General features: G+C 37.2%; 1 protein-coding gene across 26 annotated transcripts in view; it reads right to left on the bottom strand.

Moving 5' to 3' along the window:
* DST (dystonin) overlaps positions 1–14,715 on the bottom strand; it is a 440,752-nt gene that overhangs the window by 139,198 nt on the left and 286,839 nt on the right. For 25 of the 26 annotated variants that reach the window (XM_059701312.1, XM_059701317.1, XM_059701314.1 and 22 more), the window contains 4 exons: positions 14,207–14,305; positions 4,266–4,394; positions 1,953–2,041; positions 874–1,009 (listed from right to left, as the gene is read on the bottom strand). In XM_059701312.1, the coding sequence (XP_059557295.1) occupies positions 874–1,009; positions 1,953–2,041; positions 4,266–4,394; positions 14,207–14,305 (453 nt within the window). Of the gene's footprint in view, positions 1–873; positions 1,010–1,952; positions 2,042–4,265; positions 4,395–4,874; positions 7,305–8,106; positions 10,804–14,206; positions 14,306–14,715 lie in introns of those variants that run through there. The other variant, XM_059701337.1, reaches the window with a different exon arrangement.

Genomic DNA, 14,715 nt, shown 5'->3' with positions numbered 1-14,715 from the left:
TATTCAACAGCACAGGATATGATAAAAGCTTTGAAAACAACATGCATCTGTGAATTGAAAACTTAATATTGTGTACATTAACAAGGTTAGTGAAGACACAACAGAGTAAATGACGACAGTGAGAAAACAGAACACATACCTAGAAGGCAAACCATGCTTTCTGCAATTGGGTGAGATTAGTTTACTAACAGGAAAGAGAATACCAAACCCCATGCTATTGATGTTTACAGCATACAAACTTCTTTCTAGTAAAAAATAATGAACCAGAAAAACTGTTACATAACCCCAAAATATAAAAAATAGTGTGTAAAGTACTCCAGGGAGTAAGGGAATTGAATATAGAGATAACTTTTTGAATCCTGAATATTGTGAATATGTATTGTGAAGTTTTAAAATCTTAAGGAGAGGCCAAATTTTAAGTGATTTCTATTAGATTTTAAGAAGATGCTAGGATATCTTCATTATAAATATGTTCCAATGTTATTCAAATAAATCTTATGGATATCTCTAAAAATCAAACAAATCCCACGACACTTCAACGTCACCTTTAGACATGACTCAGAAGCTATTTTATAACATTATATTCATATAGCAAAATACCTAATGCAGCAGAAGAATGGCTTCTAAAGAGAAGAGTTAGAAAAATGAATGATTCTTTCCTTTTATCATGCAAGGCGCAGATTAAGATGTCACATAAACTGATGACAGCAAGTGTAAGATTGCAATTAATAACACTGAAATCTCCAAACACTTACATGAACTCCATGTTTTGCCATGTACACATTTCAACGTCATTTCTTTACCACTGACATTTATAGAATCATGCAGTAAAACTAAGAACCTTGAAATAGCTTCATGTTTTAATCATATTACCTTCTCCTCTACCTTTACATCTCCAGTGGTTTGTGATTCTTGTAGTTGTTTCAGAGAGTCACTAAAGAATAAATTATAACTTTCTTGGAGAGTTTTCATTTGTTTTTCCAGTTCATTTCTTTCTTCATCTGTCAATCTAAAACAACCAGAAAGTATGAAATGAAGAGTGCAAGTCCTCAAGCAATAAAGGTGATATATTAGGCTCGATGATTTTATAAAGTACTTTTCTAAATAAATATACAATCGTAAAATAAAATATCTCATATACAGACTGATCAGGTCTTAGAATGGCTGCATATGGAAATTAAGGGTGGTGCTAAACACATCTAGGAATCCGTCTGTTGCCAAAAAACGGGGACTGACGGAAAGGGAATGAATTAATATACTAGCACCTCTCTAGCATACACACAAGGAACATTAGTATTGCTGGTCCCAACATGGGAAAGGGACAGTAAGGCGAAACTTGTTGAAGCTGAAGGATGGGTAAAGAGAAAATGACATTATTCTCTAAGGTACAATATAAAATCATTCTGGAATAATCTTAAAGTGGTCCGTCGAAATGGGTTTAAGAAAAGGGTAGATTCCTTCCCTGTTTGAGGCATGAGCTGAAATATATGAAATGCCTCGTTGCAAAAAGTAGGACCAAAATATGAGAAATCAGGTTGCCACAGGTCTCAGTTAAGAAAATGGAGAATTTATTTACACACATTTTCCAAAAGGTAAGTCTCAGACAGGACTACTTATATTAAGACTTGGTTTGGAGTCTTCACAACTCACTAGCTACTGATCCTTAACCTCTCTGAACTTGTTTTCTTAACAATAATATATGGGGATAATAAGTACCTTTCAGGCTTTGGGTAAAGACAGGTTAAAGTGACTAAAAATGTCAATTACTTAAATTGCTAAATTTATAATCTCATGTAAATTTATAATTTCTTAGTAAACTACATTACTAAGTAAATTTGTGATCGAGTTCCATTTTTAAAATCTCAGCTAAAATTTACCATCTTCTATTTGCCTAACGTTTTTCAGACCACTTTCCTACATCAAAAAAAAAAGGTTCATGAAAACCAACATACTTGTCTCCATGTTTGGCCAAAAATATCTGCATGGTTTGAAGTGCCTCCGATAATTGTTCCTTCTTGGTTAGTATTTCTTCACTGGAAATCTGCAAGGTAATGAAAATGCATTCATAGTCTGCCCTCATAGAGACTAACCAACAGTAATTTTTAAAAATGACTCAAGTCTCCTCAAGACCCAAATGATGTCTATTTTCTGAGGGACCCAAGTCAATAACTCATTACTTATTATCAGTCTATGGGCCTGGATAAGAGGAGTGCTTTATATTTAGAATGCATAATTACGAAAAGCCTTATTATTTCATAAGGAAATAATAATACAGCATTATACGGTTTCTGCATTTGTCCCATGCAACCATAAATCAGGTTGCCTTATCACAGAGGTTCAGCGCCAGCTCAATGTGTTCCTTGTGCCCAAAACATACATGAATGAAGAACACTACTCCCAACGAGTATCTTCCTTCCCCCACACGCCTGGATACCATGCTCCTTTTGAAAAAAATTATCGTGACAGTTTAATCTGTATGTCTGCACACCAAGAGTAAATACTTTTTATTGCTAAGACTTTTACTTGAGAAAGTTGCCTGTGATGGTCAGAGCCATAAAACTGATCTCTCTGAGGATAATAAGCAACACTGTCTCCTAATTTCTAGTGTATCATTTCTGAATACCTAATATCAGAAATGAATTGCCATTCTTTTAAATGAGAAGAAATGATAATGATGGGCCAATGAAAAGGTCTCATTCCCCTTGATGTATTTGACTTACAATCAATTTCAAGTCTATTTTCATGGTTACAGGTAATTATGGGGTCATATTGATATTTTGAAAGACATTTATTATTCACATCAAATTGACTTAAATTCTTTTATCAAGTGTTATTAGAGATTTATAATTTAGGCCACAGTCTGCATTAAAAAAAAAAAAAGTATGTGTCTACCTTTTATGTCCAGTAGGCCTAAAATAGGCCTAGTAAAATTTTGGAGAATTGAAAACTACAGAATGTGAAAATACCAATGGTTTATAATCCACATTTCTCAAAAGAAACTATTGTACTAAGACATTTTTGCTAAGCTCTTGTCCCTATTTTAGTTCTTTTCCTATTTGACAAGAGGGGAAGAAAAGACATTTTAAACTAAATATATGCATATTATTTTGAAGGTTTTGCATTTAAAACATCTAATGTAGTTGATTTCCAGCTTCTTATTCCTTCCACACCATATGAAATATAATAGCAAGACTATGAGCGAAAATGGCTTTATTTCATTGAATAATCAAAGTATATACGCAGACTTGAAAACTTCAAGGGGGAGCCCCGGATAAAGTACATCTGCCTCAAGCCGTAGGGATAATTAGACAAGACACTGAACTTTCCCCTGCTCACTTATGTCAACAATGTCAGCTGATGACGAGTACTGATGCGGAACTAGCGGGGAACACTACTGATAGCTAATAGCCCCTAAAGTTTCCAACCATCAGGCAGGGGCAGGGTAGGACAAGTTTTTCAAAAAAAAAAAGTGATGCTTAATTTAGCAGACATATTTTAAAAACACAGCTGCAGTTCCGGTGCTGTCACCACCAGCAGCAGCAATACTGAAATTTACACCTTAATGACCAATGCCCTGAGAGCTTCAAGTGGAGGCAGTCCCATGGACACCATGGAGCACTAGCACCTCAGAAGCTGGAGCTGCCCTGCTAATGCCAAGTAGCTGGGGCACAGAAAATAGCCCACAGAACTAAAGAATTCATTTAGGTAAGGGAAAGAATCTAGAATTTCCAGTGATTGATGGGAGAACACTTCTTCATAAAACAAAAAAAAAGGTCCAGAAAGGCACAACTAAACTCAAACCTCAAAAATGTGAATATCCTAGTTTGTATTTTTTTAATTCTCTGTTTTGTAATTCGTGAAGCTTTGTTTACATATGTTAGGAATGAGACGGCCTACATTTGTGATACGGAGGGCCTGGATTTACTCTGGGCACAAAACAGGATGCCTCTGCTGCTCTTTGGCGATTCTCATCACAGTCATCAAGAAGCAGGTCTAACCATTAGGAAAAGCAGCACGACATATCCGTTTACTACTAGTAAGACTAATATATATAGTTCAGGCTCTGGAATCAGAAACACCTTCTCCTGCCTGCCACATACTGTGATTCAGTGGGCGAGTTCCTTAACCTATCTGGTCCTCATTATAAAAACCTATAAAAATGGGGGGCTGGTGGGGGGTAAAGAATTACACATTCTTTAGGTGGACTGTCATGTCAGTAAATTCTACCCACTATTATTATTATTAACCAGGATTTCAGAGAATACCTTTTGCTTAGAGAAGGGAGATTTCCCAGCCTTCTCTCCATCTCTCAACATCTTGCTGATATTTGACACCCATTTCTGTAATTCTTTGGCTTTTTCAACATGCTCTTTTTTTTCTTCTTCCAGTGACTTCTGGCAGGTGTGAGTAGTAAGAAAAGATATATTCCAGTAAATGACCAAGCTATGAAACTCATCTCTCCATAGAAAACAAGTGTAAAAATGTGTTTTCATCACACTCAGGTTACTGAGACCTTTTATTCATTCACTTAACCACGCTTTATCACGTCACATAGCAGATGTACTTCCAAAATGTTTATGGCAGCAAAGGAAGCTGTGACATTCTTCAATGTTCAGTCTACCCTCCCAGTTGGTCTCTCAATACGACAAATTTAAAAACTTGATTTTATTCATGAAGCACTAGAAGACCTCTGAGTGGTTGCCTTTGCATTAGCAGTACAAGCACAACTGTCTTGGCAGAAAAGTAGGAAACAACAGAAAGCCGAAAGATAGAGAATGTGTACACACATTTGGAAAACACATAAAATGAAGAAAAGTCTCCCCCCCTCTTCCAACACACAATCCAGTCATCACAGAGTCTAACGAGAAATGGGAAATTGTGGCAAATGTTTAATATGTAAAGAAGGCTACTACATACAGAAAAGCTAAACACTTTTTCATTTTTCAAGGCCACCTGAAACACTACCACTACGGGGATGTTGGGGAAGAATGCCCATCTCTCCCTTTGGTTCCACGGTGCTTTCTGGAGAGCTCTTCCAGGGAGTGTGCGGGATCCTTCAATGGGTCATCAGGCTGGATCCACTCAGTGAGGCAGCTCTCAGGAAAGGATGCTCTGAACGTGTTGGACTTCAAGCTTATGCTGTATTCTAGGCAAAATACTTTTATTTTCAGTGTGGGCAAGACTGAAAAAACTCATCTCAAAGTTAAATGAAACCATTTTTGAGAGCAGTACATCTTTTGTGATTTTCAATTTTAGTCTCTCTTCTGAACCGTCAGCTATTTCCAGCCCTCCAGAAATAAATGTTGTTTTGAGTATGTGACATCATTACTAGATTGTGTATTTAACGGATTTAATCATGCTCTGGACAGATCACATGAACTGGACTGCATCACTCCTGTGCAAAGTTATTTCAACATGTTCTATTGTGACGAATAATAGAGGCTAGAAATCCCTGTCATCAAGGGTTCAGATACTTCTAAGAGTTTAAGTCCTGTGTGGAAATCAAAATCAGCCTTTTCTAATGCTTCTTTATATGTCAACTTTCTTTTTGTTTGGGGACATATTATATTTCTGACATACGACTTTTGATCTTTGAGGTTTGTGGCAAGGAAGACATCGATAATACCTACTTGGAGAGCCTCTTCGATTGACAACCGGGAGTGACCCTGTGGCTCTATCAACCCCCCAGTCAAGTACTGAAACTCCAAACATCGGATTCCCATTTCCTTACTGATGATATTTGCATTCACAGCGTCCACCACTGACATGGCTTTGTTCGTGACAGGATGGCTAATCCCTGTGATGACTAATTCACACTGTCGCAGCTGCTGGGCAAACCCCTCATCAACTAGGCCTCTATGCAAAGCTTCACCCACCCGGTACCTTTTGCCAGTAAGAGGATCAATTATCCCCCCTGTGCTGACTTGGGCTTCAAGGCATCTGAGGGCCGTAATCCGATCAATCAAATTTCTACGGGAGGCCTTTAGGACAGAGATCCTCTCTCCACTAGACGTCAGCCAATACCCTGCAATAGGACTGTGCAAATCCTTCTTGGGAACTAACCGGCTCAGCAAAGAATCAGCAAGCTCTGTGAGTGTGATGAGGCCTTCCTGATACTTTTTGACCAAGGCTTTGTCAAGGGTTCCCTGTTCCACAGCCTCATTAATATTGAACTGTAATCCTGTTTTAGCATCAGCCAGCATATGAGAAGGATTCCCATAGGATTCAAAAAACGTGGCTTCCCTCCACTGGTACTGCTGCCCTGAGAGCTCAAGATATGTACTTTTTTCTATTAGGTTTCTCTGGAAAGCCTCATATGCAGTCAGTTCTGCTCCTGTCTTGGTATCCACTACGGAAATCCTATGAGTTTTTGCTACATTGAGATTGGAAATGTTCCTCTCCCCAAATGGAAACAGAAGGCACTGGCAATCTACATCAAATACACACATCTGCAGTAATTCTGAATAATACAGAGCTTGCTTGTTATTGGGATTAGGAAAAACTCGTGTGTTGCTGGATGGCTCGTGTAAGAATTGTAGGATGGCATTGTTTAACAAGCCTTGCTGCAGAGCAATTTCTGGTGAGACACGCACTCCTCTTACTGGGTCAATGATGCCCCCGCTAGCAATCTGGGCCTCCAAGATATGTTTACCTTTTTGTCTGTCAAGCACTCTATTTTCCATCGCTTGAAACACTGACAACATCTTAGAATTATATGAATATCCCAGGGCTGCCTTCTCTGCCTCAAGGAGCCTAATTTTGAATTCAGGGTCAATAACTCCTTTAAGGATTGCATCTTCGACAGAATACGTCTGACCTGAAATGGGATCAATTATAAAACCTGTGGCAGCCTGTGCTTCTAAAAATGCTAAAGCCATCATTTTGTCTATTATGATTTTCTTGGCTGCTGAGGCAAATGAAATCTTTTCTTTTGTGGATTCTAGATAAAGCCCTGCAATTGAGGTGGCTTTCGTCAAAAACTTGCTAAGAGTTTTCTGAACGTCTTCAACAGTCTTAAGACCAAGTCGCAGCTGCTCAACTGTTTTCATGTCCAGAAGCTTAGCCTCAACCAACTGCCTGGCAGTCACAGTGTGCCGGAGCCCTTGGAATGTAAATTCATCATCCCTAACCGAACATGAATGGTCGCCATCAACGTTCTGGAAGGTCTCTGGTTCTAAGCCTCTCTTAAGAAAATCTCCTCTCTTGAGTCCAAACATCCATCCTTCAGTACTGGAACCGGGGCTCTTTTCTTGTTTTAATGTTGTGACTTCTGTACGCAAATCATACTGCTTGTTCTTAGCTATCTGTAACAGGAATTTATAAGTCGTTAAAAGTCATCTAAAGAACACTGTCACTTTACTCAATCCAAATATAATTCCTAGAAAAACAAAGATGAGATAACTAAAGAGAAGAAAAATTTCAAACTAAAGATGATTCAGGAATAAGTAATATATTTTGAAAGTCTGAAGCTTACTTTAGATGACAATTAAGGTATTAAAAAGGTATGAAGGTGAAGGGATTAAGAAAAAAACAAACTCATAGACAACAGTACTATGGTAATTACCAGAGGGGAAGGGGGTGGGAGGAGGTAGAAGAGGATAAAGCAGGGATAAATGGTGATGGAAGGAGACCTGACTTGGGGTTTGGAAAACACAATACAATATCTAGATGATGTATTATAGAATTATACACCTGAAACCTGCACAATTTTATTAACCAATGTCACCCCAATAAATTCAATTTAATAAAAGAGGAGGGAAAAAGACTAAGATGAAATTTTTCCAGAGAACATGTTAGAAATTAAAATTCATTGCTTCGTTTTTCTAGCTTTCTTAATGGGCATTTTTTTTAGAATATAATCCCATAGATATAGCATATAACCATTACATTCATGTGTTTAATTTCACACATTTAAAAATGAAAGATTAATAATTTGTAGTAAAGATGCAGTAAATCGCTAGAAAATGATAACATTATTTCCTATCAGAACAACAAAAAGCCAAGCACATTTATCGTTATTTTAAAAAATCTAGTCTAGCAGGGAAAGGAAAGAAGAGAGGAAACTTAACACAGGTAGCTGATAAGGTCTCAGGATCCAGATTATACCTCTAAGGGTGCCAAAAGCTTCACCAGGTCCACTTCGCATTTGTCCTCTTGACACCTCACAGGTGGCCTGGAATTGTACAGAGCTTGATCTCTTATCTTCTCTATTTCTGATAGTCTTGGCATAGGATTTTTGTCATCAAAAGTTATCTGCAATTCAGTGCTTGTTTGAGAAAAATACTCAGAGTAACACTGCTGGCTTTTCTCTTTCTCCAGCGGGGACTTTGATGGCCAGCAATGGGGATCCTTTTGTTCGACAACCCGATGCTGCCACTTCTCTTCCGACGGCTGTGGTTCTTGAGTCCATCTCAACAGAGGAGACCTGGGCGCTGGGTGATGCTGTCCCGCGCTCCTAGAGAAGAGGTCTCTGGAGTGCTGACATTCCTTCACGGCCGCCTCAAAATCTGGTTTGAAGCTGTAGTCCTTGGCTGGGCTCTTTTTTTGGATTTCACACTGGAGCAAAACTAACTGATGCTCGTGTTCCTTTATCTGCTGATCCATTTTGTGCTTCAGGTTTTCAACCTCACGTTTCTGGGCTGCCAGCTCCTCTTCAAGTTTCCGACATTTTTGGTAATGATTTGCTTCTACATTCTGCCCCTGCTGGATATGCTCACGATATTGTTGAAGCTGTCTCTCAAGTTCTCGAATATTTGTTTCACAGAGCTTAGCATTCTCTTGAGCTCTGCAGTTTTCTCGCTGAAGAGACACAAAGTCGAGCTTGATGCCGGAAATGTCATTTTCTGTGATAACTTTGGAGCCCATTAATTTTTCCATCTTTTTCCGAAACTCCTCTGCCGAACGTTTGAACTTATCAGATTCTTCCTGAAACAGGACCATCTTTCTGTGGATCATCTGCTCCTCTATGGTCTTTAAGTGCAGTTCATCTTGTACCCTTTTCAATCTGTTATTTAACTCTTGCACCTGAGCTTGCTGGAGCTGGACTTTCTGCTCCCCGAGTCGCTTCTCCTCTTTGGAAGCATTCAGCTCAGCGTTCAGATTTCTAACCTCTTTCTCAGTATTCTGGATGATGATGTTCTGCTGGTCACACTTTTGCTTAAACTCATTTACTAAATTTAGACTTCTGGCGAGGTCTTCTTCTAGGCATTTGATTTTTCTGTGGAAATCCTGCTCTGTTTTCGTCTGTTTATGCAAGTGTTCGTTTGTGTTACGTAGCTGATCTTTAAAACCATCTGCCTGAATTTTCAGTGCTTCACATCTTTGCTGGATAGCTTGTTTCTCTAAAACCACATGGGTCGATTCCGCCTGAATTCTCTGCATCGCTAACTTGGTTTCATTATTCTGCCTAATCAGCTCGTCTACTTTTTGTCTTTGCATTTCTGCACACTTATTACTTTTCTCCAATTCCTCCTTCAGCTTTCGGATTTTTTCATCATTTTCTCTTTCAGCTTTAATATTCTGAAGCAACTGTGCGTGGCTTTTCTCAAATTGTTCTTTGAGATGATCTGATTTTCTCTGGCATGATTGCATTCTTTCATTAGAGAATTCCTTCTCATCCCGAAAAGAATTCACCTGTGACTTTAAGTGCTGAATATTCCTCTCAGTTATTGCATGAGTCCTGGTGATGCTGTCTACTTCTCTTTGCAGTTTCCCTTTTTCCTGTTGAAGAGATTCTAGTTCCACCTCATAGCTCTGCTTTATTTTCTTAAGATCACTAGCTTCCTGCATGACTTCTTCGGCTTTATCTGAGGTTTGGTTCAATTGCCGCCCCAGTTCTCTGAGCTGCTGAGAATACCCTTCCTCTACCTGGTCCTTCCTTTCCAACTCTAACTTCAGGCACTTCAGTGTATTATCCGTCTCGTCTAGTTTTTCTTTTAGCAGACGAGCCTTTTCCTCGGAGGAAGTCTTCTCGAGCTGGAGGGCACTGAGTTCATACTTCAGCTCCCTCATGTCTTTCTCTGCCTTCCGATTGGCGGCCAGGAGCTCATCCACCTGCTGCTTGAGCTCCTCTGCTTTCTGTCTGTCTCGCTCTCCATGTGTCACGGCACACGTGGGCACCGTGTTCTCCCGGCAGGAGTGCTGGATTTCAGTTATCTTTCTCCTTGCTTCCAGCTCAATTTTCTGCTTTTCTTTCAACTGTTTCTCTGCCATCTGTTTCTGAGACATCAGATCTCTCTCCATCTGCTTCATCCGCTTCAGGAGCTCTTCCTCATTGTCTCTCTTTCTTCTTAACTCTTCCATTAACTTACTTTTCTGTTGCTCCAAGTCACTGAGACTCGAGTCCTTCCTTTTTAGGTGATCCTCCAGGGTTCTTCTCGTGAAGGTGTTTTCCTCTAACTGGTTCCGGAAATTGCGGAGGTTTTCCTCCACGGCCTCTCTCTTGGCCTCGGCCTCCAGGGTCAGCCGCCGCACGCGCTCCAGCTCCCGCTCCGCCGCCTCCTTCTCCCGCACAATGGCCTCCAGTTCCCTGCGGCACCGCTTGGCTTCGCTCTCAGCCCTGATTTTCTGCAGAGCAATGTCTTCTACATTTCGCTGCTGCTTTCTCAATTCATTTTCTGCAGCCTCCTTGACCTTGGGAAGTTCTTCCTCTACTCGGGACTTTTGTTTCTTTAGCTCGGCTACCATGTACTCCAACTCACTTATCTTTCCTGTAAGCTTGCAATTCTCAATCATGGTTGCCTGCTGGCGCTGAAGCAGATCTGAATAGGCCCCATGTTCAGAATTCTCCTTACACCTCTTCATCTACGAGAGATGTTTAAAAGTGTCAAACCTGTTTTATTCCCATTTATCTTTAAAAATCTGAAGCAAGGCTCAGAAAAGTACTTACAGAAACAGGAAAACCCAAATGCAGAACAAGCACCATCACCACCATCACCACCACCACCTTCTTCTGAGAGGAAGCTTCAGGCAGGCAGCAAAAGGAGAAGACGAAAACCCTTCTGTGGTTTTCTAAACCTTTTTTGTTTGTTTGTTTTGGTCTCTCAGAAATAATTTGGTTGTAAAAATTAGCTAGGTCCGGATTTTATAGCAAGAAGGGACCTTCCAAAACACATAGCCTATAGATGAGGAAACTGAGGTACAGGGAGGTTAAATGAATTTGAAAAGTTCCACAACAGTACTTTTCTGCTCTCGCTCACAACTTAGTCCAAACTAAGAATACACAACACACAGGAACCAAGTGACATCCAAGAATTTAGTTTTCAATATCTAGCCCAATGGAAATTTAAAATGATGTTTACATCCCTATTTCATGGTTAAAGAAACAAAATACAGAACTTTGGGACAGAGAGCCAAATCAGGAAATAATATGTAACATGGGAAGGAAGAAAATTATACAGAAACTTGTCATTTCTAATGTCAAAATTTTTACTTGTTTATATTGCCATCTTATGACAATTACCATCGGAATTGCTAATGCAAAGGCAGCTACAGTCCCTGGTGGCTTTAGAAAATATGTGCTTCACATACTCACTGATTTTGTTGTTCTTGTTAATGACATGCCTCTTAGGAATCCACCTTGACAAGTACCTTTAGATACTCCGTAAATACAAAGATATTTGTTAAATAGAATGCTTGTTAAAATATTCTTAGGGATTCAGCTCTGTATAGAATAAAATGTAAGAAGATTTTTTTACTCTGTTAATGATAGGATCAATCTCAACTGGGAGGAGTAGACTTTGCATTGACTACAGAAATACATGGTCAGGGCTAGTTCTTCATTACAATTTAATTTCTCTTTATTAACACCATAAGGTTGTTAGTTTCATATCATCAACCCAAAATCATAATTATAAACAGTATAATCAAGAACAGAAAAATGATTCTAAGAGAGCAGATTTTTTTTTTTTTTTGTAAATTGAAAAGCTTTGGTGAATTTCAATAATTTAATTTACACTATAGACCATATATCTTATTTTGCTTCTTCTAATTTCTTGATTCCCAATAATTTTGACAAGAACTTCAGTTGTTTCCTTTGCTAACCTAAATATGGTTTAAATAAGAATTCATATAAAACAAATCTCATAGCAGTCTGCAATACTAAATTTTCAATATTTATTGAGTTGTTGATTTCTAATATGGTATTTTTCAATTTCTATTCAACCCCTCTTTAAAACTTAGCTATTGCTAAGAAGTTTTGAGCCTTTTTTTCTTAGTTATGTTCTAAGGTTTGAAAAACAAAAAAAAGCTCTTGGGGAAAAAAAAATGTTGAATCCTCTGTGTCTTAATTAAAGTAACTGTACTGTTTAATAATCTCACATTGTCTAAATATTCTGAATTTTTTAGCAAATACTATAAAAATTACCAAAAATCATTCAGTCCTATTGCTGATTTGCTTTCCTGTAGATCTCAAACTTACTCATATAAAAATAACTCCCTCAGTTTTCTCTAACTTTTCCCGAAGGAGACATGCTGTTCTTTAATCTTAGCAATTAATCTTTAATATACAGTACTTTGCTCTAAATATACAGTAGAAAATCTCTTTATCCATCTAATACCCATTACAGATACTCTACTTTCATTTCTAATTTGGTATTATCTTCTGAAATTAACTTGCATCCCTCTTTGATTCTAATGTTTATTATGAAAAGTTCTACTCTCAGACCAAGGTTTCCCATCTGGCTCCTCACAGACTTGGTTTCAGAAACACTACTCTTTGGAGTCTAAAAACTGAGTTATATATCTTTTATAAAAGATATCCTTTGCATTCCACTAATATGATTCCTAAGTGGTAAATTTTATTCAGGAACTTTTAAAATCTATTTTACATTACAGTCTTTGCATGGCCTATATTGTTTTGTCTTCAATTCACTATCATTCCTTTTCGTTTCAAAGGATGACAGGCATAATTTGTAAATATTCAGGCTTTGTGAAATACCATTTGATTCTATCAACTTTATTCTATCTCATCAGATAAATTGAGCAAAGTGGCTCACATATGTGCAATAAGATATATACTATAAAAAAGGACTTAAACTATTTTATTTTAAATTAAACTACTAAAATATAATTTAAAAGACCTGTATGCCATTTAAAATGGAATTGTAGCCTTTAAAAAGTAAAAATATTAAAAATTATGGATGTTCTTCCATAAATGAGAGATGTATGCCACTTATTTGGATGGTCACAAATACTCTGATTCTCCTTTCTAAGCACAAAGAAAGCTAGTTATAAAGACGTGCAATTAGCTATGTTAGTGATTTAGTTGCAGAAAACTGTTAACATTGAACAGACTAAAATAGTTTACAAAAGCAGTGACATTTTTAGAAACTAGGAATGTAACAGCTATTAGACATGTAGCACTGTTTTGGTTCTCTCATTATATGAACAGTTATATTAAGTATAATTATCTTCAGAATTTTCAACAACAGTACAATTTAAAATGACTAATACCCCACAATTTACTAATTTTAGCATTCAGTCTACTATTTTTGTCTGTTCTAAAGTTATGAATAGAAATCATACAAAGATAATAGAGCATAGCATAATCCCTTCAAAAGTATATATAATAGCCTTTTATGACAAGATATTTATAAACAACTCCTTACTCTATTTGTGAATATATTTTTAATTGTAAAATCCAAGCTACAGAATTTCTCCAAATTAGAAAGGTACTTAAACAGTCTTACTATATACCATATCTTTTTGGCAAATAAATAAATACTGTGCAATTCTTAAGAAGTACTATCATTTTGTACAAACACCTACTACTTGTAAATTAAAACTTTTATGTTTAATATCCTTGAAGATGTAAATTAATTTAAAATGCATAAACAAATTTGTTTATACAGTATTTCTGCAGGCATTGTAACAGTAGTAACTATACTTCAAAGTATACTTCTCAACTGTGAGACAACTGAGAAAAATCCCACCGGTGTCAAAACTTCGTAATTTAAGTAGAACCATTTAAGACACTAATCCTATCATATTAGAGTCCTACAGCGAAAATAAAAATGTTCTATTTAGGAAAATCTTTAAAATGTTAAAAAAACCCTAGGCCTCTACTCTTGTACATTATAATTTTATAATTAAACAATTTCCTACATATCAGTTATCAACCATATAAATTTACCATGAAACCATTTTTGTTTTTCCAAACCATACTATATACTCCCTTTTTAGTTAGCTGTTCATACTTAATGATTACCTCTTCCTCTTCCAGCCTCTTCAATGAATCACCAGCAAATTTAATATATTGTGTCATGAGGGTGAGCAGAGCAGTATATCGTGTTCGTAGGTCCATGAACTGCAATAAGAATAATAAAAACATAATCTCCAGATGCCCTACATGAGCTGAATAAACGTTAAGTAACAATTACAATATTAAGTAGGCCTTTTGAAAGCAAAGTACACAACCCCCAGTAACAGAAACTGGAATGAGCTTATTACTGTTGTGCAAACCATACTAAATGGCAGTTTTCTTCTAAACCTCATCAAGAAGTACATTTATTATAATCTGCAATTAACAATTAATCCTGATTAAAGATTTTTATCAAGTGTAGTTTATAGGTAGAAACTTTCTTTTTGGAACATTGAAAATTTTCTGGAAATGGTTAGTAGTCAAGGCTGCAGAATATTATGAGTGTACTGAATGCCACTGAATTGTGCACTTAAAAAAGGTTAAAATGATAACGTTTCCATGTATATTTTATAATA

This window comes from Myotis daubentonii, chromosome 6, assembly GCF_963259705.1.
Source record: "Myotis daubentonii chromosome 6, mMyoDau2.1, whole genome shotgun sequence".
NCBI lineage: Eukaryota > Metazoa > Chordata > Mammalia > Chiroptera > Vespertilionidae > Myotis > Myotis daubentonii.
Note: the sequence above shows the minus strand (reverse complement) of the source record. Positions and strands in the feature narration are given on the sequence as shown.